A 20779-nucleotide genomic window follows, 5' to 3' on the forward strand; every position below is an offset into this window, starting at 1 on the left:
AATCTCCTCTCAAGTGTCCCAAACCTTAATTAAATATCAAACAATCACTTGAACCGTTAATTATATATCAAACAATCACTTCAGCAATCATGAGAACCAAGAAAATTAAGGTCATGAATGAATCACGCACCAGAAAGGGCAAAAACGAGTGCAGAATTCAATGTATTTCTAAGTGCAAACATAACGAACAGGCCACTAGTTTACGGCAGCAGACAACATTCCTGGACCAGCTAAATTCAAATATACATTGGCAGTGCAGAGAAAATGGTCAAAGGTCCTGTACTTGCGTCACCTTGGGTTGGGAAAGACTAAAGGCTGCGATGGAAAAGCATCCATGCTGAAAACGGGAAAATTTTGTGAAGTAACACCTCAAGACGTCGACTGATAGCACGCGACAGCGATGGGTTTGTACTTCAGACTGAACCAATAACAGTTTGAGAGAGAATTTATTGCCGAAAACAAAGAAGAAATCCAGTCACAATAATCAACCACAATCATTACATTTGGAAAAGTTTTAGGTAAAGGTTCTGTTTAGATGTCTTTATAACTCCATTAAAACAGAAACACTCCTGTCTTGTTTATCAACTAGGATCATGACCGAAATGCTCAATCAGATAGAAAAGAAAAGCTAATTCAGCTGCTACACCTATACCAAGTTTTACTAGCTCAAGAAAATTCCAAAATGACCAAGAACAGTTCACACACGCAGTGACCAAAGAAAATGTTAATGCGCCACGCAAAGAGCATAAAAGGTTAGACCAGAAGTGATGTGGTAGTCAATAGGGGGCCAGGGTAATGGCAAATCTATCCTCTCCTAAGAGCCTGTCTCGGGTGTGAGCCCATGCAAAAACACCACCATGATATGTCCAAAAACTGAATTCCTGAAAACTGTGGCTGTTAACTACCATTTCTAGATATAATAATGCTACAAAAACAAGTGAAGTTCGAATGGTTGCTGTATTATATCTGAAGCATGCTGTAGGTATGGTACATCGGAATATTCACTTTCTCAATAATGTATAAGTATTCTGATGATCAAGCTGCGTATAAAGCATTTTGAAAAAGTACGTCATAGTGAAATAACATACAGCACAGAATAGCTATCCTACAAACAGACCATGATTGTACCACCATCAAACTAATCTATGATACGCACTCCAATGCCTTAAAATCCTACATTATAGCTAATCCAAAATTTGCAATTATAGCTTCCACAAAAGGGGAGGGAAAAAATTGGATTTGGCCAAATTTTGGTAAAAAATAATAACTCAACGGCAACCTGTTCATAACAACATTACCAGATACGTATATTAGAAACAAAGCAAAAACAGAGGAAGTGGAAGCCCAACTGCTTACCAGACAATCTAGGTCAGCTCAGAGGGAGGAAGTGACTGTCTGCAACAATTTATCACTCCCAGCTTTGTTCTCATCCTCAAAGAAGTCCTGCAGTGCAATCATCTTAATAGTGCTAGACTTTAGGCTCTTTATTGCTTCTGCAGTTGCCAAAGCTCCGGCAATAGTTGTTATTACTGGAATCTTGTAAGCAAGGCCCAACCTCCTCAGTTGCCGTCCATCAATCTGATCGAGTGCATCACCCGAACTTGTGATCACCATTAACTGGATTTGCCCATTGGCAACCATATCAGCGGCATGAGGCCGCCCTTCATGAAGTTTCAGCACTCGTTCCACTGGAAGTTTTGCTAACTCAAGAATATGAGCCGTCCCAGAAGTTGAAACAATCTTGAATCCAAGTCCTAAAAAGGCTTTGGCAATCTTTTCAAGATGAGGCTTGGTCAAATCATTTAAGCTGAGGAACACTGTGCCAGCAAGTGGCAGCTTCTGCCCAGCAGAAATCTGCGCCTTGGCGAATGCAATGGGAAACTCGTAATCAATACCCATCACCTCCCCAGTGCTACGCATCTCAGGCCCCAGCAACACATCACAGCCTGGGAACTTCTCAAATGGAAGAACAGCTTCCTTTACTGATACATGTGCAGGAATGACCTCTTTTGTGAAATTTAGATCATGAAGGGACTTCCCAGACATGACAAGAGAAGCATATTTTGCCAATGGATGCCCAATCGCCTTTGACACAAAAGGGACAGTACGGGAAGCACGAGGGTTTGCCTCAAGTAAGAAAACGTCTCCAGACAATGTAATTGCATACTGACAGTTCATCAGCCCACATACATTCAGCCTCTTGGCCAATTTTGTAGTCCATGTCCTAATTGTGTCCAAGCAAGAAGTAGGGATAGTTTTTGTTGGAATCAAGCAAGCAGAGTCTCCAGAATGGACCCCAGCCTGTTCAATGTGCTCCATTATCCCACCAATGACAACATTCCCCTGAGAGTCGGCAAGTGCATCGACATCAATCTCAATGGCATCAGATAGATACTTGTCAATCAACACAGGGCGCTCTGGGTCCACCTCAACAGCATTTTCGAGGTAGGTCGCAAGTTTTTCGTCACTATATACAATCTCCATGGCTCGGCCACCCAATACATATGAAGGCCGAACAACAACTGGGTACCCAATGTCCTTCGCAATGGCAACAGCATCAGCTTCACTCTTGGCAATACCTCCTTTTGGTTGTTCAATCTTTAACTCATTAAGGATTGTATTGAACTTCTCCCTGTCCTCAGCAGCATCTATGGAAGCCGGTGAAGTACCCCAAATGCGCACATGTCCATTCCCACTTGCACATTTAGGCTTGTTTTCATCTAGATACTGCTGAATAGGAAGTGACAGCTTCAACGGTGTTTGACCTCCAAACTGCACAATGATGCCATCAGGTCTTTCCAAATCAATTATGTTCAGCACATCTTCGACAGTTAGTGGTTCAAAATATAGACGGTCACTTGTGTCATAATCTGTGGATACTGTTTCAGGATTTGAATTCATCATTATTGTCTCATATCCTGCTTTCTGTAGAAGGGAAGGGAGAAGCAGGCAAATCAATAGAGGATTTGAGCAAATTACATCTCTTAAATGCACAGGCACCATCTATTCATTAAATTATACAAAAAAGGGTAAAACTTGCAGAGGCCAAGTATAAGTAATGGCGGCCAATGTATAACTATGTTTGCATGTATGTGCATTAATGACACAGGAGGGATTCCTTCTTCTAGTAAGCTCGTTGATAAAACATACACACCAAATTCAATAAATCCATAGATCTATTTTAGATATGCAAGTAACAGAACTACTTTTCAAGAACGAGCTACTACAAATGCATCAAATGATATTGCATCTCCAAATTTCTTATCTACTGCCACTGAAATTGAAGTGTATCACACTCACCGACCCCAAGTCTAAATCCCATAGGCATCCTACTAGAGTAATCTAATTGTAGTATTGAGGAGAAAAAGGTCTGATTGCCCAACTTGTAACTGCCTAGTTAAAAAATTCATGAGTAGGATCTATTATTATTAAGCAAATATATCTAACACCAATTGTGTTCAGCTAAAGCAGCCTAGTGACTAAAAGTTAGGATATCTAGGTTTTGCTTAGAAACTTAGGTTCAGGAACATAGGCAAGTGGGCAGTTAACATATCAATGACAAACCTGAAGTGCAAAGGAGGTGTGGCAACAACAGTAGTCAAACTCGATCCCTTGGCCAATTCGATTTGGTCCTCCACCTAAAATCAAAACCTTCTTACTTTGGGTGGGAGCTGATTCACACTCATAGTCATAGGAAGAGTACAAGTACGGAGTATTGGCCTCAAATTCTGCAGCACAAGTATCCACCCGCTTATATGCTGGAGCAATACCTAATGATAGTCTCTTCAACCTGACAACTTTTTCAGAGGATTTAGTGGCAAAAGCTATCTGTTTGTCACTGAAACCTCTTTTTTTCACTTCGTAGAACTCATCCTTTGTTAAATCAGATAAGTTTCTAGCCAGGAGGTATTGCTCCACATCTACCAGCTCCTTAAGCTGTGTGAGGAACCATTTGTCAATGAAACTCAAGTCATGAATATCATCGACCTTCATACCCCTCTTCATTGCAGCATATACGGCATGGATGCGGTCTGGGTTAGGGACTCGGAGGCTATACTTCAATTGTTCCCAATCCCAGTCAAGCTCCTTAATTTTAGCACAGCCCCATCCAGAGAAACCACATTCCAAAGATCGAACTGCTTTCTGAAACGACTCTTGAAATGTGCGACCCAGTGCCATTGACTCACCAACAGATTTCATTTGTGTAGTCAATATTGGTAGTGAACCTGGAAATTTTTCAAATGCAAACCTGGGAATCTGCACAATTCAATACAACGAGAACAAATAAGAAATGACATACAAACCAGGTCTAAAAGTGCACGGGATAACAGAAACATACTGCTATCAATGAAATGAACAACGACAATAATTGATGACCTTCCTCCATGCATAAGTAATCGTGATTTAGTAAAGTATCCAGGAAGCTGATGGACAATGATTATCTAACATTATAAAAAAAAGCTAAAGCCCCGTCTAAGGTCTAACCATCACATCGTTGCTAACATGTGACTAAACAAGTATAAAGCACAACGTGTTTATCAGAGTGTTTAATTAGAGTGCGATGTAAAGGGTAATGAAAAAGCACTTGCCTTGGTCACTACATAATCTATGGAAGGCTCAAAGCTAGCCGGGGTTTTCTTTGTAATGTCATTAGGTATCTGATCCAAGGAATACCCAACCGACAACTTGGCAGCCATTTTCGCAATGGGAAAACCAGTAGCTTTGGATGCCAAAGCCGAGGACCGAGACACCCTCGGGTTCATCTCAATCACCATAACCTCACCATCGACAGGATTAACCGCAAACTGCACATTGGAACCGCCACATTCCACTCCAATCTCCCTTATGATAGCAATGGAATAGTCCCTCAGCCGCTGATACTCCTTATCCGTCAAAGTCTGAGCCGGGGCCACAGTGATCGAATCCCCTGTATGAACCCCCATTGGATCAATATTCTCAATGGAACATATAATCACTACATTGTCAGCCAAGTCCCTCATCACCTCAAGCTCATACTCCTTCCATCCCAACAATGACTTCTCAACCAAAACCTGAGACGTCACACTAGCCGCAATCCCCGCCTTACAAATGTCCTCAAATTCTTCTCTGTTATAAGCAATGCCACCTCCGGTTCCTCCCAAAGTAAACGCCGGCCTGATAATCAACGGAAACTCCCCAATCTCATTCGCAATTTTGATACATTCCTCCAAAGTAGTCGCAATCCCAGATGGCGGCGTCTTGACACCTATGTTCTTCATGGCCTGCTTGAACAAGTCCCTGTCCTCTGCTTTCTTGATGGCATCCAGCTTCGCTCCGATCAATTCGACCCCGTATTTGGCCAAAGCCCCGCTCTCGGCCAGTGCCACGGCCAAATTCAGCGCCGTCTGGCCTCCCATTGTTGGCAACAGAGCGTCAGGCCGCTCCTTCTCGAGCACCTGCTCAACCAGCTCGGGAGTCATGGGCGTAATGTAAGTCTTGTCGGCCAAGTCCGGGTCGGTCATGATCGTGGCCGGGTTGGAATTGATCAAAACGACCTCGTATCCGTCCTCCTTCAGCGCCTTGCACGCCTGAGTCCCCGAGTAATCGAACTCGCAAGCTTGTCCAATCACAATCGGCCCGGCTCCGAGAATCATGATCTTCTTAATGTCCGTCCTCTTCCCCAGCTTCGGCGCCGCTCCTTCCTTCGCCGCAGCAGCTCCGCCATTACCCGAGTCGCACTGGACCGAGTTGACTCGGTGACTCGTACGGTTGGGGAAAGTGGCAAACAGCGACGGAGATGATCGGAGGCGGAGAGTGGGGGAGGATGAGCTTCGCGCTCCGAATTTCTTGGAGTAGAGGACGAAGCGGAAGCTGTTTGGTTTCGACGAATAGAGCTTGGAGTTGCCGAAAATTGAGAGCTTCGAGGAGAGAACCTCGCTGTGGCTGAGGCAACGGTCCATTTCTGTTGCGGGAAATGGAGACTGTCACGGAGGAGGGTGAGAGATTAGAGAGAGAAAGAGGAGAGAGGAGAGAGATGGAGATTTGGGGACTAGGGTTTAGGGAGGTTTAGAGGATATCCAGTTTTGTGCTGTTGGAAGTGTATGTCAGTGAGTGAGTGGGGTTTTGGGAGTGTTTGTTTTTAGCTGGTGGGGAAAGGAAAAGGATCTCCTCCGCATCATCTTTGTCGGGATTCGAGGTCAAGCAATTATCATCATTCATTGTATATTGTATGATTAATTTTTGCTAATTATTTATATTTAATTTAAAATTTAAAATAATTTTTAATTACATAATATACTATAAACGATTGTGATTATTTGATTTTTTGGATTCCCACAAAAAGATACGGTGAGGATCCTTTTTCGTCGGGAAAGGTAATGCAACAGTACAGGGTGGCGACGCCGTACTGTGCAACTAAGATTTTAGGGTTTTTGTTTTGTCAAATCATATTAAATGTTTTGTTTTAATTTTTAACTTTTATTGGATTAGGGCTTTCAACGACTCAGCCCATAATCAAACGCTAAGGACGAACATATGGAGAACGTTTTTATTACGATTGTGACTAAACCGTTATTAATTTATGCGTTACAATATAAATTTGAAAAAACATTTGTTTTTTGTTAAAAATTTGACAAAACATTTGGAGATAGCTAATACTTTATTAACATAGACAATGACTTTCATAAGTACACACTCCTACAATTGTATCCTAACAAAGAGTTGCTTATGTACAATTTGGAATTGGGTATCCAAGCTCATACCCGAAATCGAAAGTTTTTATTTTCCATAACGGCTATTATTCATAAAGAAAGACAAATACATCATACTTATGTGATGATCATGATGTAAAAGAGAGACATAAATGGTAAAGTGCATCTTAATCACGTGATAAACGTGATGAGAGAAAAAGACACAATAAGAGAGATACAACCGTTACAAGACAAATTATCCCCTCAAGAATGACATGCCCCATGATAGACAAATGGCACACATAAACCTGTCATCCTTCAAATTTCAAACAGTAAATCCCAAACTACAACCAACTCTACAAAAATTAAAAGATGCAATAAATTTATTAACCGTGATTTAACTTTTACAATATTGTGGTCATTCATGAGAGAAAAACCTATCTATCTATTATTGTGTACAATATACGCATCTCTTTGTTTTTTACCACTAGTCACATAATGACCATGCGACGAGAGAGATTGAGAGATAGCAACATATTAACATGGGAGTTCCTCTCCATCCATGGATCATTTAAAGCACAAATTTTTAAATCTTCCAACATGCAAAATTTTCACCATAGGAGAAACAATAGAAAAACAGTTAAGATCTTTCTAGTTTTGTTTAACTTAAATTTTCGCAAAACATTCAGACGTTCTATTATTTCATATCGTGTTACCATTATATCAAGTTAGCCTTAAAAAATCGTGAACTTGGTTGATGTGAAACTGGCATTTTTCTCGAAACTTGACATTTTCTCTCTTTCGACTTCAATTCCACGAGATCCAAGTAAATTATTCTCCAGATCGGCTTGACAATATTGGATAGTTTGAGACTTAAAATGAAAGCAATGGTAGAAAAGTCAGGCAGTTGCAAGTTCATTGGGAAAAATGAGATTTTCATCAAAGCATACGAGGGATATAAACAAAAAACTTTTAAAGTTTAAGTATCCTTCATTATTCCTTTTGATTGTATAACCGTCAAATTAACTTTCATTTCTATTACTTATATGAATCAAGCACCCTGAGTTTAATTCTTATAACATTATTTTTCTAATGATGTGAGTTTGATAGATATTAGTTCTACGGTGCGTGGTAGCAAAGGTCCTTGAATTGTACTTCACGTTTAGTTTTCGTTCTTGAACTCTCATATTAGTTTCTCACATTTTCCAACTTAACTTTGCATTGCATGACTGGTACATACGTCAAATATGTCTTCTTTTTCGTCAAAGTTAAGGGAACAATGGTCTTTTCATACTAAAAATATAGTTTTTTTTTTATTTTTTTTAAAGTGCTTGGCTCCTCAAAGTTAAGGAGGATTTAGTCCTCAAAATACTTCATAGCCTATCCACAGAATATGGTGCTTATGACCAGAACAATTTATATTATAAATATCAATGTAAAGATTACTTCTACAAAAAATCAATTTTATAAAATCGTTTAGCCAAAGAAAAAAAATCAAACTTTGAGGCCAAATTGAACAAACAAACCTGCAAACAATGATTTGGTTAGGATCTATTTCGCCCATAGTTTTAGTGAAAATTGAACAAGATCGATCCGTTATATCATTAGCTTGACTGCGATTTGATTGTGAAATCGATTTAAACCAGAACGCACCCTCCTCTAGGACTCATATCTCATCACTTAACAAAGCAGATAATCAAAGATAAAACTCCTTAAATCTAAGGAAATCTTTCCCCTTAGCGGAGGATGACCATTTGATGAGGCCAAATTGCAATCTAAGACAAATTAGCAAGAAGCAATGACAGATTTAGGTGGAGCACAATGAAGCATAACAAATCTTTCCCCTTAATAATGTATTATGCATGTGACAACACTGCCGGATAATTAGGGATTTAATATAAACAAAAAAATTAAAGCAAATCCTTCTTGTGGTTGCCGTTCCCCTAATCTTTCATCTCTCTCTAATTTCCTTCAAGAAAAGAAAATCCCAAAAAAAATAAAATGGAAAATACAACCGGCTTGAACGATGCAATGTGGTGTCATTGTCAACTAAACAAAAATAAAAGAAAATAAAATAAAAAAATATACTATTTCTATTTTCTTACGGAGGAAACGACGTCGTCTTAGCGGCAAAACGCGTGTATAGGAACTCCAAAAAAGTGTTAACCCAAAATAAAATAAAATAAAAACCCCCTCAAAAGTCAGAAGGGACTCGCATCTACTCTTCCAACGTTCATTGGCTCCGTCTCCTGGCTCGACTCACGCTAAAATGCGCTGGGGGTTGAGCTGGTGACGACGTGACGTGCCTTTTTATTACAACGCCAACGGTATAAAGAAGCGAAGACTCTCTAATTTCCCTGCACTTGGCAAGAACAGAAAGATATTTTCTTCAATCCTGCTTGCTCAAATAATCCTCCGACTTCTGGGTTGAATTCTGCTTCTGCTTCTGCCTCTGCCTCTGCTTTTTGGTTCAAAATCTGCTTCTGCTTTCTGGGTTCTGTCTGTTTTGTGCCACATTTGAAGCTGGGGATCACAGTTTTGGTCGGATTTTGAAGATTAAAGTCGGTGGAAATGGTTCTGATGAAGGAATTGTATCCTTTATATTTTTCCTTAATTATGTTTTCTGGATTGTTTATTTGTTACCCCTTTATCTGGTTGCTGAGAAAATGCTGTTTGATCTTGATTTATGTTGTTTTACAGATTTTTACTTGAGGTGGTCGATATTGGATTAACACAAACTTGAGCAAATTATGGTTTTTAATTTTGTTTTCTGTCACAAATTATGGTTAGTTTTGTGAATGAATGTACACTTCTGCACCCTGCATTTCTGGATTTTATTTTTATTTTTGTGGGTTTGAAGGATTAAGCATTTCCTTTTCTTTGCTTGCTGAGGAAAATGAAGAACAATGAACAACAGTAAGGCAAAGTTTCAATCTTTTCTGTTAATCCTGGGGTTTATGTTCTTTATTTGGTATTCAAATTTCAAAGTTTTCTTAGTCGTTACATATTTGGCGAATAAGAACTGATTGCTAATTCAAAGCTTTTATCTTTTTCTCAATATAGCATACATATATATTGTCTATATATATTTATGTATATGTGTACGTGTATCTTTGCTTGTATATATATATATTCTTATTTAATAGTCTGCATATTATATGACTATATGGAATCATGTCTTTATATATAAGCAGAGATTCACAGTCTGGATACGTATGTACGAAATCGTTTGCGAAGAGATTCATGAGAGTTTCGTACTAATTTACTCAGCAAGAAGCACATTGTAGGCTATGCCGCTATGGAGAGTTTTCTCTCACAACTCTTGCTATACAAAAACTAAGTCACCTTTCCATTGAGGTTTCCTTAACTCTTTGTCTTCTTCAATTGGGGATTTGCGTGAAGTCGGATTGTCATGCCCATGTCGTTGGAAGAGGTAAATGCAGTTAACAAGCTTACGATTCTGTGTTCTACTAAAATTCTCAGCCATTAGTTTTGTTTAGTTTTCACTTGTAAAAGAACTCTGGAGTGATTGTTAACAACAGCTTTGAACTGCAGTATCAAGTAGCCCAGACGTACATGGTCATGAAGATGCAGGAACAGAACACGAACAGTACCGAAGGGGTGGAAATAGTAGAGAGTAAATCCTTTGAAGATGATGTATTTGGAAAGGGTCACTACAGCTCTAAAATTTATCGTCTACAAAGGTAAAACCAGTTCAGATTTGTCAGTTTAAGTTGCTATCGCTAAATTGTTTATTTAATGATGTTGAAGTTTATTTCCTCAGTTAAAAAATTACTTGGTACATTATTTGGTTCTGATTTTACCACAGCATTGATACCACCTATGTTCCTACGTATATGGTGGCCGAACTGTTTGTTCACTCTCCTTTCCGTGAAGTGGATCATCTGTTTATACGTTTCATTGAGACATGTATTTTATGAATTCCAAGGTTACTTATTCATTCATCTTCTTATTCCAGCAAAGCTCCTAGTTGGCTTACCACTTTTGCGCCAGCAGATGCTCTCATCATGCAAGAGGAAGCCTGGAATGCACACCCAAGATGCAAGACAGGTTTTCCATTCTTTCTTTAAGTCAATTGTCATGTATCTTATTTTTAAACACACTTCAAACGTATTCTAACTTGGGTTTTGGTTGACTTCAAATGGATGGCCAATGGACAGTAATCAAGGTATTTTTTTTTTTTTTGTCCATCTCTGAAAACAATTGATACTTCATGTATTCTTGGACTTTTTTGAAATTAATGTTTTGGAATTTTGCAGTGCCCGTACTTCACCAAGTTTCAGCTGACCGTCGAAACAGTTAACAGAGCTGACAATGGCCATTCGGATAATGTAAGTTTCTAGAAAAGTTTTGTGTTCTTTTATTTTGTAGCTCTGTTTGCAGCCAAAATTTGGTGATTTACTGTCTTTATCGTCCTCTTTGACACTTTGTTAACTACAACCTAGGTTCATGGTCTAAGCAAAGCACAACTAGCAACCAGGGATGTGGAAACTGTTGATATTGCTTCATCTGCAAAGGATTACTGGAGTCTCATAGTTGGCACTAACAACACCGACTTTTCCCAATTTACATCAACGAAAACTGGACGTGGTCCACTTTTAGAGGGCTGGCAGGTTGGAATAATACGTACCATTAGTTTAATCTTGTATTAATTTATGAATTGTCTATTACTCACTGTGCTTAGTAATGCTTTTTACATGGATATTATGTCTTGCAAAATCGTACTCTCTGATTTGTATTTGACTTGGATTGGATTGTCTTCTAGGTCTAACTGCTAATCTGTTAATTATTTTTCAAAATTTCAGGACACATCGGATCCAGTTATGACAGCCTACAAACTGGTCACCATTGATGCACCATATTGGGGTTTCGGCAATAAACTTGAACGAGCTTTGCTATTGGTAGGCTCTCTTAGATTTGATTATCAGTTATTATTTTTGTTATACGTTACACATCTTTGGGTTATCACAACCATCTTCCATAATACAATAGCTACGCAAATGGCAGCATCACCCAACTAACCATTAAGTTATATTTATAAATAGTTGATTTGTTTTCATAGTTCAGGTTTGTTTTGCAGCAGAATGAGGCAATGTTTACTACTGTTGGAAATAAAAATAATGATACGGAGGAAACAAAGAGATTTTCTTTCTTATTTTCTAAGGAAGGTGCTAAGCGGAGTGAAACGTTAATTTGTTATTGGTTTTCGATTTTACCATGTGTGTGATTATCTTCAGAACGTCCATTCATATTATAAGATCTTGGAGTTTACCTTTTATTATACTTTTAACAGTGTCATTATAATTGGGATACTTTTTATAGGGTGAAAGGGCTCTTTTCCTAGAAAGCCATCGGAATTGCTTTTCTTGGATTGATGAATGGTCCGGAATGACAGTTGAACAGATACGTGAACATGAACGTGAACGACATAGAAACTCAGAGGTATGAAGGTTCTTATAATGCATATCTTTTAACATTCATTAGCTATCCAAAGAAAAAATAAATAAAAAATAAAAAAAAAGAAATCTGCATCAACTTTAAATTGTATAGCTTTACATAAAGTTGCATCTTGTCGATGTGTTGGTGATAGAAAATTACATTTTCATAAGCTGAAGTATATATACACTTCTATTCCCTGTAATTTACTAAAAGATTCAATCTGGGATTCTGGGGCATCTAGCCAATTTGATTAATGTCAACCTTGTAATTTCCAGTTGATCACAAAAATTGGAACTTATAAGGAATTGACAACACAACGTCTATTCCTTATAGTTTCACAACGTGATCGATGTCAATCCTTCTTCTATTTTGTTGTAATTTACTGTAGCCAATTCTATTCAGCTAGTTAGGGCAAAATTGAGCACTGAATTTTACATCAGACAATCTCAGTTTCACTTGAAAGACCAGATTGACATTTCTTAAGAGGGACCAGATTGACACATTAAAATTTAAGATTAAGGTTGTTCAAATAAAATTGAGGGAGCAAATTAGAACTCTAAGCAAACTGGAGAAAGGTAAAGTGTACTTCCGTTTTTCAAATCAATCTTTCATTGTTTCCAGTCATTCATATTAATTTACCAAAAAAAAGTCATTAAAATTTGTAGTTATTGACAATTATCAGCTTTGCTTCGAGTGTGGGTTTTTGTGTGACTGTCTGGTTAGTTTCTGCGAATTCCCCGTCTTCTATGCTTGGAAAATTGCAGACTTTTGTTCTATTTTGGAAACTGAACCTTGCAGTACAAGTCAATGTCCCAATTATACATCATCAGTTCTTAACGTAAGACTGCTTTTTCCATGCTACAGATCCAGGAACTTGGAAGGCCAACTTTGGTGAAGACCCTAGAAGATATCGACCAGAGATTATTACCCGAAAGCGAAGAAATTTTAAGCGGGCAGAGACCTCAACTTTCAACTTAAATCCACTCAGCATGGACTCTGTTGACTTGGAGCAAAATTTTTATACGTATGCTGCATAAACTTGAGAGAATGTATAGCACACTTCATGTAACATACCCAGATAAATTATCAAAGAAAGGAACACCCAGTCACTCAGCTTGGAAAATTTCCGAAAGAATTGTGCATCAAGCATGGTGGAACCGTGGAAGGCACCACATTCATAATTTGATTGCATTCCAAAGTACATGCCACGTTTACAAATAACAAGTTTATATACTGAGAATGCTGCAACATACTTGTGAACTTCATTTGGGGGAGGGTAGTGATTTTTGTACCCCTAGTTTCTACTTCTGCGCGCCTCCCTTGTTTATGCACGTTGATTCTCCTTTGATTTAATCAATCATAAGGCTAGAAACAATGAGAAGGAGTGTAGAACGAGAAAAAGGGAGTGCAAAAATCACTTCCTTCAGAAAAAAAATGTCTTGAGAATCAAATGGTGAACAATAATATCTTGATCCTTTCTTTTATATGAGAAACAAATCATATAAACCATCACAGTCAAATTCACTTGGAGGAGTTGAAACCTCTCCTGAAATTCATAAAATGCGAGTATCAACAAGCAAGTTAACTAGCTCTTCCCACTTCACTCATCGTTTGATTCGTAAGGAAGTTGATTGAGATCCAAGTCTAGTTTTTCAGGAACAGTAGTGATCTCACCGTCTTCTTCAGCCACTGGTGCTACTTCTGCTGTCTCTGGAGCTTCTTCCACCGGCACTCTATTGTTGTGACATCTCTTGTGGCCTCCCAGAGCCTGACCTGTTGAGAACTTGGAGGGGCAGATGTTGCACACAAACTCTTTGGTCTCGTGCTCCACTGCTTCAGCTTCTTCTGCTCTTTCAAGTACTTGGTTACTGGTAGCGCTAGGGCCATTGTAATTTTCTCTTTCAGCATACTTCGCACCAAATTCCTGAGTTTTTCGTGAAATCTGGTAGTGGGTTTGATCATTTAAAGCCGTGTCTTGATGGTTTTTTTACCTGTTTTCGAAACCTCCTTCATCATCGCCTTTTTCAACTTCACCTTCCAACTAGTCTGATCAACATTCTCATCGTCGTTATCGTGATCATCATCATCATCATCATCATAATCATCCACAGAAGCCTTTTCTTTACCTCCAATGCTTAACTTATTTGGCACGAAATTCACACTCTCGGACCTACTTTTCTCCGAATTTTTATTGCCTTTGTATCCACCAGGTGACTTTTCTATTGCCTTCTCCAATGCCGATTCACTAACTTGGTGAGCTGCATATTTACTACTAAACCCGGCTGATTCGTCTACATTCCTGTCACTCAACGTTGCATCTGATCTTGTGACTCTAAACTCTTGAGGCTTCCTTGAAATTTGCTTGTGGGTTTGACCAAACAAGCTGAAATCTTTTTTGGGTTTTGCACCTCCAAAATTTTTACTCCCCTCCTTGGTAATTTTCTTACTACCATCATCAAATTTGATGTTCTTGGATGAAGGCTTACCTTTGTATCCAACTGGTGACTCTTCTATTAGCTTCTTCCGTCCGAATTCGCTAACTTTGTCTTCACCATTAGGATCTCTTTGGTAAGCAATCCTGCGTCTTTGTTCAATATTCCTCCAGTTTACTAAAAAAATTGCTGCATCATTGTCTGTCTCTATGGTGTGATCAGAAAAACTACTATCACCATAACCGTCATCATTGCCGTCATCTTCACCATCATCATCGGAGCCATTTTCGTATGAAGAAGATTTACTTTCTTCGGAAAGAGGCTGAACAGCCCCAGGAGGTCTGACACCCTTCCAGTCTCTTTCGCGATGGAGTCTCATGTGTCCGTGCAAGGATTTGATAGATGGGAAATCCTTTTTGCAAACGTAGCACGAGACTTCACTGCTGCTGCCGCCTTTAGAAGAACCATGTTTCTTCTTCTGCTTAAACAATGCTTTGTTCTTCTGGGGAAGAAGAGACTGATTGAGATGAACCTTTCTGTGACCTCCCAAAGCTTTTCCATTTTGAAATCTCTTCCCACATTGCTCACAAACCCGATCTCCACTTCGATGATGAACATCACTGTCTAGTACTACTTGTTTACCCTTATGATCATCATCGCCACGTAGCGCTACTTGTTCTTCAATCTCTTGTGCATGTACAATCATCATCATCCATGATTTCTTGATCTTCTTCTCCTTCATAATCTTCTTTGAGGTCCTTGTTTTTCTCTTGGAAGTTTTTCATTAAAAAAAAAGAAAACAGTCCAAATTTGTTTTCAGCTAAACTGATAGAGAAGCTTATGAAGAAGAAGAAGCTGGTTGTATAAAAAAAAAACTCCACAATTTTTAGACCCTATCAAAGAGGTTCAAAGCCCTAATTGATTTTCTGTGAGTCCCTGGCCTTTTTTTGTTATTTTTTTTGGAGTGACAGAATCGTCCCGATTAATTAGTGGAAATTAATTAAGATTGATATGGAGTTTAATTTGTGACTCTTGGGGGTTTGGCTGAAATCTGTGATTATGATCCCTCCAATGACGAGTTGTGTCAAGATTAGTATGTTTGAGTATCCGATAAGTTTGCTGTAATTAATCTGCTGGGGTAAAATGGGTAACAAAATATTGTTGGTTAGGGAAGATAACTGTTGGGGTTCAATTGTTCAAATAGGACTTTTTGTTTAATCTTTAATTGGTCAAAGTTTAGTCCTTTCTTTTTTATTTGATGAAAGTTTAGTCCTATTGAAAATTCTAATTTGCTTGACTTTGCTACCAAACCGGATTCTCACCTGCTTTAAGGTCCCACATTGACTCTCCAATCGGATATCTCTTTTCGGTAGCTTGGAGGAATTTTTCAATATGTTTGGAATACGATCATATATACCAAATGTCATATATAATTGGAGTAATGCTTGTATAATATCATATAACCCGTATTTCACTGTTATTGTTTATTCTAATGGACCAAAATTGCGCTCTCTGTCTCAATATAATTCATGAATTTTGTTCTCATGATTGTAATGAGATTCAACAATTATATTGACCTATGCAATCTTGGGGTTTCTGGTGAGCTTGATTTTCAACAAAATGCTTGAAGCCTGCTCATTATTTTGTAAATATGTATCTTAACGCTTTTTGACACACCCCGACCGAAGTTTAGATGTGCTGGACCATCACGTGAGGGTGACGTAGCTAAGTGCGCAACATAAGTGTATATAATAATAAGAAAATGCGAATAAAAATAAAAACCAACTAAAACTTAGTGTAACATTCCACATCGACCAACGGAGGGGGTGATGTGCATTATATATACATGCCCACCTCTATATAGGACGAGACCTTTTGGGAACTCATTAGCTTCGAATTCCATTGGAACTCCGAAGTTAAGCAAGTTCGACAAGAGCATTCTCAAGATAGGATGACCCACTGGGAAGTTCTCGTGTGAGATCCCAGAAACAATCATGAGGGCTTAACTGAGTCCCAAAGCGGACAATATCGTGTAACGGCGGAGTTAGGACTGGGATGTGACACTTTTTTTTTTTTCAATGAATGACATATCATACTTCTTTACTTGAATCAATAGAGTTCGTGTGCAGCTAATCAATAGATTTTTTTTTTTTTTAATCAAACGAATTACGTACTGACATAACATACCAAGACAACATGAAATTAAGGTTATGTAGCCAAAGGAAAAGGTGAACATGTGATTTCATTGGTGGGGTGGATTTGATTTTTCGTCCCTCTAGTGTATCGAAAGAGGGATGGATTGCACATGTGACTACTTCTTTTTGGTAGACAAATTTTTATTAGTAATTTTTTTTAAGTGATTTGGCAATGATGTGTCAGACGTATCGGTAATTAAATGGGCCATTCATGCAACATCAAAGTATTTAACATATTTATATATTGACAGAGCTTCGAACATTTTACAACATTATAAAATGGAAACGATGAGGAAAATAGGCACCTAGAGCAATATGGGTTAATATGCCTAATTGCTGTTATAATCTTTGGGCTAATTTGGTTATATGGAAATCAGATTATGATGATTTATTTTTTAAACAAATAGTTATGTTGCCAAGTAGTCAATCTTTTGTGAAATTGATCCCATTCTCCAATCTCCACAGTCCAGGGGTGATTTTTGTAATATTGATCATCGATGAGTTTATCTCCAGATTCTGAAATAGGTAATTGTTTCTTTTCTTTCTGGTCATGGTTTAGGTAGGAGATACTTATAAACTTGTAGCTTAACTGATTAAGAGCGTTCGTTCTCACATCCAAAATATCCTGTTGTAATTTAAATGAATTTAATGTAAATTATCTTGTAAAAACAAAATCACACCTAATACATCTTTGATTGTTTGGTTGATATAGCAGCACTCAATTATAGGATTAAATTGAAGTCATGATGATTCGCAGAATAGTAAATGCTGGTATCTTCTTTTTATTTATTTTTTTTTTTCATTAATAGAATTGCCGGCATCTTATTAACCATTGAATTTTTTCCTAGAACGTGGTTATTCTAAACTAATTATATATTAATAAAGTTATTTTTGTCAACTAAAAGAGGATGAAAAGACAACTTAATTTCTTCCACAAAATAAAATCATGGGCAATGAAGTTAATACACACAAACTAAATTTTATAGTTCTTTTTAAAAGTCTTACCCAAATGTGATCCTAACATCCTCTATTTAAAAAAAAATGAAAACTTCTTTTCGCAACCATGATTAACCTTAAGCACCGGTGGGGTACCGGCCAAAGGCTATCACAAGTTAGTAAGCAATATAAGACTCGTGAACAAGAAAATAATGAGTATGCGATGATTGCGTTACCAGAGATGACCAGAGATGAACTCTAGATAGGTATATTCATATTAATTAGATGAGAGATCTTTTGGATATAGAATCCGTATTAAACAAGGAGAATCCAAGGGGATGTCTAGGATTAGATATTGTGTCCTCTTAGGAGTGATTAGTTGAGGAGCACGCCAATCTCTAAATTGTAGGAATCTCTGAGAATATAGGAAACTAGTTTGATCCCTAATCGGATCAGGTTTTCGTATCTTTTAGATCCTAAATTGTAGGAATCTCCAAGAATATAAGAAACTAGTCTGATCCCCAATCGAATCAAGTCTTCATGTCTTGCTGAAAAAGAATGGTCAATCTTAGCAAGTCTGGTGAACTTCGCCTATATACCTTTTCCATAGCACAACAGCACGTGGTGGCATCACCGACCCTTTTGAGTAGCTTAACCTGATCAGAGCTATTTAGTTCACAACCCGACTTCTGAAGTACACCTGTTTCGATCCGTCTTACTTCGGGCTTAGAAAATTATGATCCTACAATAACCCCTTTGTTGTGGGCCACTGATCTAACAAAAGTTACAAGTTAAAGGTATACATCACAAATGTTCACCCTTAGATAGTATTCTAGTATATCCAAAGTTTGAGAGAAGCTCTTGAATTTCAATTAATAACGATGATAAGATGATAGTGCTTAAAAGGTTTCAGAATAGCAGTCCTAACTCAAAAGGAAAACAAATAAGAAATTCTTTAGTAGAGCGATATTGTTAGTGGCTTAAATAGTTAATTGTTAGGGAGGAGGGGAACCGGAAAATCACAAACTAACACCAGGATGCATAGACATGATTGTTTCCCGCAACTACGAGAAAAAATTAGTTATTTACTCTTTCTTTTTGTTTGATAAAATACAGTTAGTGAATTACCAAAGAAAATTAATTGGGAGCGCAGTTGCGCTCCCCTAAAATCTAACTAATCAATTAGTAAATCAAGCTATCTATCTACACAAATAGACCTACTATCTAATTCGAAACGTCATCATCCTCCTTAGGAGGTTTGTTGAGATCCAAGTCTAATAATATTCTACGACTTGCAACGTGAATTGTTTTATCAGTCCAAAATTGACTTCCTGGATCTATGATCACACAATCTTCACGATCATCGGCCGATGCAACTTTGATTTTAGCTGAATCTTCATGTCCATCGGTCGATGCAACTTTGTTTTTAGCTGCTCCTGTAGCTTTTAGAACTGGTTCTCCTTTATAGTAGTGAGATCTTTTATGGCCGCCAAGTGCCTGCCCTGTTGGGAACGTCTTGAAGCAAATAGGGCATACATGATGGCCTTTGTAGCCATCTAAGAATTTTCTTTTCTTTGACTTGGGGTACTTGTAGTGCTTGCTTGCAGAATCAATATAACTATCACCGTCCGAGTATTGATCAGCTGAAGATAAGGAAGAAGATGGAGGAGGAGACTGGGCTCTTTGGCGATGCGATCCCATGTGGCCACACAAGGATTTCATTGATGGGAAAGTCTTGTTGCAAACTTGGCATGAGAGTCTACTATTATTCCAAGAAGGGTATTCTAATAACAATTGTTGTTGCTTCACTTTAAACTTCTTGTTGTTCTTTGGACCTAGATGGCGTTGAAAGTGGATGCTTATGTGACCTCCCAAAGCTTGTCCATTCCGAAATCTCATACCGCACTCGCTACATGTTCGACTTCGATCTACTGCCTGGGTTTTATGACCATTATACAGTACTAGTTCTTTACCCTTGGTATCATCAGCACCATTCAGATATTCTCCCAAGATTTTCCGCTGAAAGGTCTTCATGACGAAAAGAATAGGTTCGAATAAGTTGAACCTAAACAAAGTATGCAACTGATTGAAGGCGCGGATGTAGAAATATAGAGAGCATGGAGAAGAATTTGAATACGACTTTGAGGTATAATTTGAATCGTTTTCTGAATGTATTACTTGATCTCTGCTCGAATGAGTTTTGCTAAAAAGTTTGAGAGAGGATGGATATTTATAAGGAAAGGCTACCAGAGTAACGGCCAAATAAACGGCAATCCTTTTTGATTTGGACTGGGATTCGGTGGGTCCATCCACCGATTTTCAAGTTTCCAACTTAAAATAAGAGTGTAGCGTGAGAAAGACAAAAGGTTAAGTTTGGAGAAGACGAACCCGGTTATGTTATATACAACGTGTTTGACCAGATAAAGTCAAAAGGATATTTATAGTAACTACTATCTTTTGGATACGTCTTTATGCAGGAGGCTTGTTTGGATACTTCGGGTAGGAAAGAAATATTTGAGAATCCAATAATAAATGGCTGTTTAATTTGGTTGTGGGTCACGTGTGGGATATGTGAGATTTTTTAGTGTGTCTAGAACACAAGAATAGTACATCATGTATCACTATAACAAGTTGTTTGCATATGTTGGACTAATCCAACACAGGATGAGGCCTCATACAAAGTTATAAAATTACCAATTTTTCTTTTTTGATCTATATAAAATTACCAATTAATCGTAACAAAGATGTTCTCGAGATCGTTAGATGACCAAGAAATGTATGATCATCACTCACCATTGGATTTGATATCAAGGACGGAGAATGAATAAATGCAATTGTAGTGTTTTAATCTTATCCCTTGATGTCGAATTCAAGGATGAGTGACTATGATATCAAGCAAGCTAAATATAAGTAAATGTAAATAACAACCTCATTTTCCTTTTTCCTTTTTCTTTCAAGTCCCTTTCCTTTCCTTTCCTTTCCTGCTTACTTAGATGAATATTGCTGGACCTATGACGATCTCTCATCATGTGTTTTGATGCTTGTGGCCTTCACTAATTGCAGGATCGTTTGATAATCATTTGAGTCT

At 38.1% G+C, this 20779-nt stretch overlaps 4 protein-coding genes across 8 annotated transcripts; 1 reads left to right on the forward strand and 3 right to left on the reverse strand.

Annotated features, from left to right (window-relative positions):
- Nucleotides 1-14: 14 nt before the first annotated feature.
- LOC103930652 (carbamoyl-phosphate synthase large chain, chloroplastic-like) lies at nt 15-5939 on the reverse strand. Of its 3 annotated transcripts, none has more exons than XM_048568978.1 (4): nt 4590-5939; nt 3565-4257; nt 1357-2925; nt 15-418 (listed from the first exon to the last, which is right to left on the reverse strand). In XM_048568978.1, the coding sequence occupies exons 1-3, from the start codon at nt 5937-5939 to the stop codon at nt 1375-1377; spliced, it is 3594 nt and encodes a 1197-aa protein (XP_048424935.1). In that variant the 3' UTR covers nt 15-418; nt 1357-1374. The 3 variants fall into 3 exon arrangements, with proteins under 3 accessions (XP_048424935.1, XP_048424936.1, XP_048424934.1); XM_048568979.1 differs by lacking the exon at nt 15-418 and adding an exon at nt 458-881; XM_048568977.1 differs by lacking the exon at nt 15-418 and having other exon boundaries at nt 1249-2925.
- A 2959-nt stretch (nt 5940-8898) lies between these two features.
- Nucleotides 8899-13242, forward strand: LOC103930654 (phosphatidylinositol transfer protein 2-like). 3 transcript variants are annotated; one of them, XM_048568927.1, is made up of 10 exons: nt 8899-9259; nt 10057-10101; nt 10224-10372; nt 10648-10739; nt 10850-10857; nt 10949-11020; nt 11135-11302; nt 11495-11590; nt 12012-12131; nt 12993-13242. In XM_048568927.1, the coding sequence occupies exons 2-10, from the start codon at nt 10081-10083 to the stop codon at nt 13104-13106; spliced, it is 840 nt and encodes a 279-aa protein (XP_048424884.1). In that variant the 5' UTR covers nt 8899-9259; nt 10057-10080; the 3' UTR covers nt 13107-13242. The 3 variants fall into 3 exon arrangements, with proteins under 3 accessions (XP_048424884.1, XP_048424883.1, XP_009338293.2); XM_048568926.1 differs by having other exon boundaries at nt 10071-10101; nt 10648-10730; XM_009340018.3 differs by having other exon boundaries at nt 8900-9259; nt 10071-10101.
- Nucleotides 13243-13728: 486 nt separating this feature from the next.
- On the reverse strand, nt 13729-15302 carry LOC103948994 (protein PFC0760c). The gene is made up of 2 exons (XM_048569312.1): nt 14163-15302; nt 13729-14070 (listed from the first exon to the last, which is right to left on the reverse strand). Exons 1-2 carry the CDS (start codon nt 15300-15302, stop codon nt 13729-13731), a joined length of 1482 nt encoding a protein of 493 aa, XP_048425269.1.
- A 3553-nt stretch (nt 15303-18855) lies between these two features.
- On the reverse strand, nt 18856-19725 carry LOC103948995 (zinc finger protein ZAT3-like). Its single transcript, XM_009360094.2, has one exon. The coding sequence runs from the start codon at nt 19723-19725 to the stop codon at nt 18916-18918; it is 810 nt and encodes a 269-aa protein (XP_009358369.1). The 3' UTR covers nt 18856-18915.
- Nucleotides 19726-20779: the final 1054 nt, after the last annotated feature.

The sequence above is a fragment of a genome, unplaced genomic scaffold (assembly GCF_019419815.1).
Source record: "Pyrus x bretschneideri cultivar Hongxiangsu unplaced genomic scaffold, Pyrus_bretschneideri_v1 Contig5, whole genome shotgun sequence".
NCBI lineage: Eukaryota > Viridiplantae > Streptophyta > Magnoliopsida > Rosales > Rosaceae > Pyrus > Pyrus x bretschneideri.

Coding starts and splice junctions, on each gene's coding strand:
- LOC103930652 (XM_048568978.1), bottom strand. CDS start 5,939: ATGGACCGTTGCCTCAGCCACAGCGAGGTTCTCTCCTCGAAGCTCTCA. Junction 4,258..4,589: donor TAGATTATGTAGTGACCAAG/GCAAGTGCTTTT, acceptor TGAATTGTGCAG/ATTCCCAGGTTTGCATTTGA. Junction 2,926..3,564: donor ACACCTCCTTTGCACTTCAG/GTTTGTCATTGA, acceptor TCCCTTCTACAG/AAAGCAGGATATGAGACAAT.
- LOC103930654 (XM_009340018.3), top strand. CDS start 9,240: ATGGTTCTGATGAAGGAATT. Junction 10,373..10,647: donor AAAATTTATCGTCTACAAAG/GTAAAACCAGTT, acceptor TTCTTATTCCAG/CAAAGCTCCTAGTTGGCTTA. Junction 11,303..11,494: donor CACTTTTAGAGGGCTGGCAG/GTTGGAATAATA, acceptor TCAAAATTTCAG/GACACATCGGATCCAGTTAT.
- LOC103948994 (XM_048569312.1), bottom strand. CDS start 15,302: ATGAAGGAGAAGAAGATCAAGAAATCATGGATGATGATGATTGTACAT. Junction 14,071..14,162: donor TTGATCAGACTAGTTGGAAG/GTGAAGTTGAAA, acceptor ACCCACTACCAG/ATTTCACGAAAAACTCAGGA.
- LOC103948995 (XM_009360094.2), bottom strand. CDS start 19,725: ATGAAGACCTTTCAGCGGAAAATCTTGGGAGAATATCTGAATGGTGCT.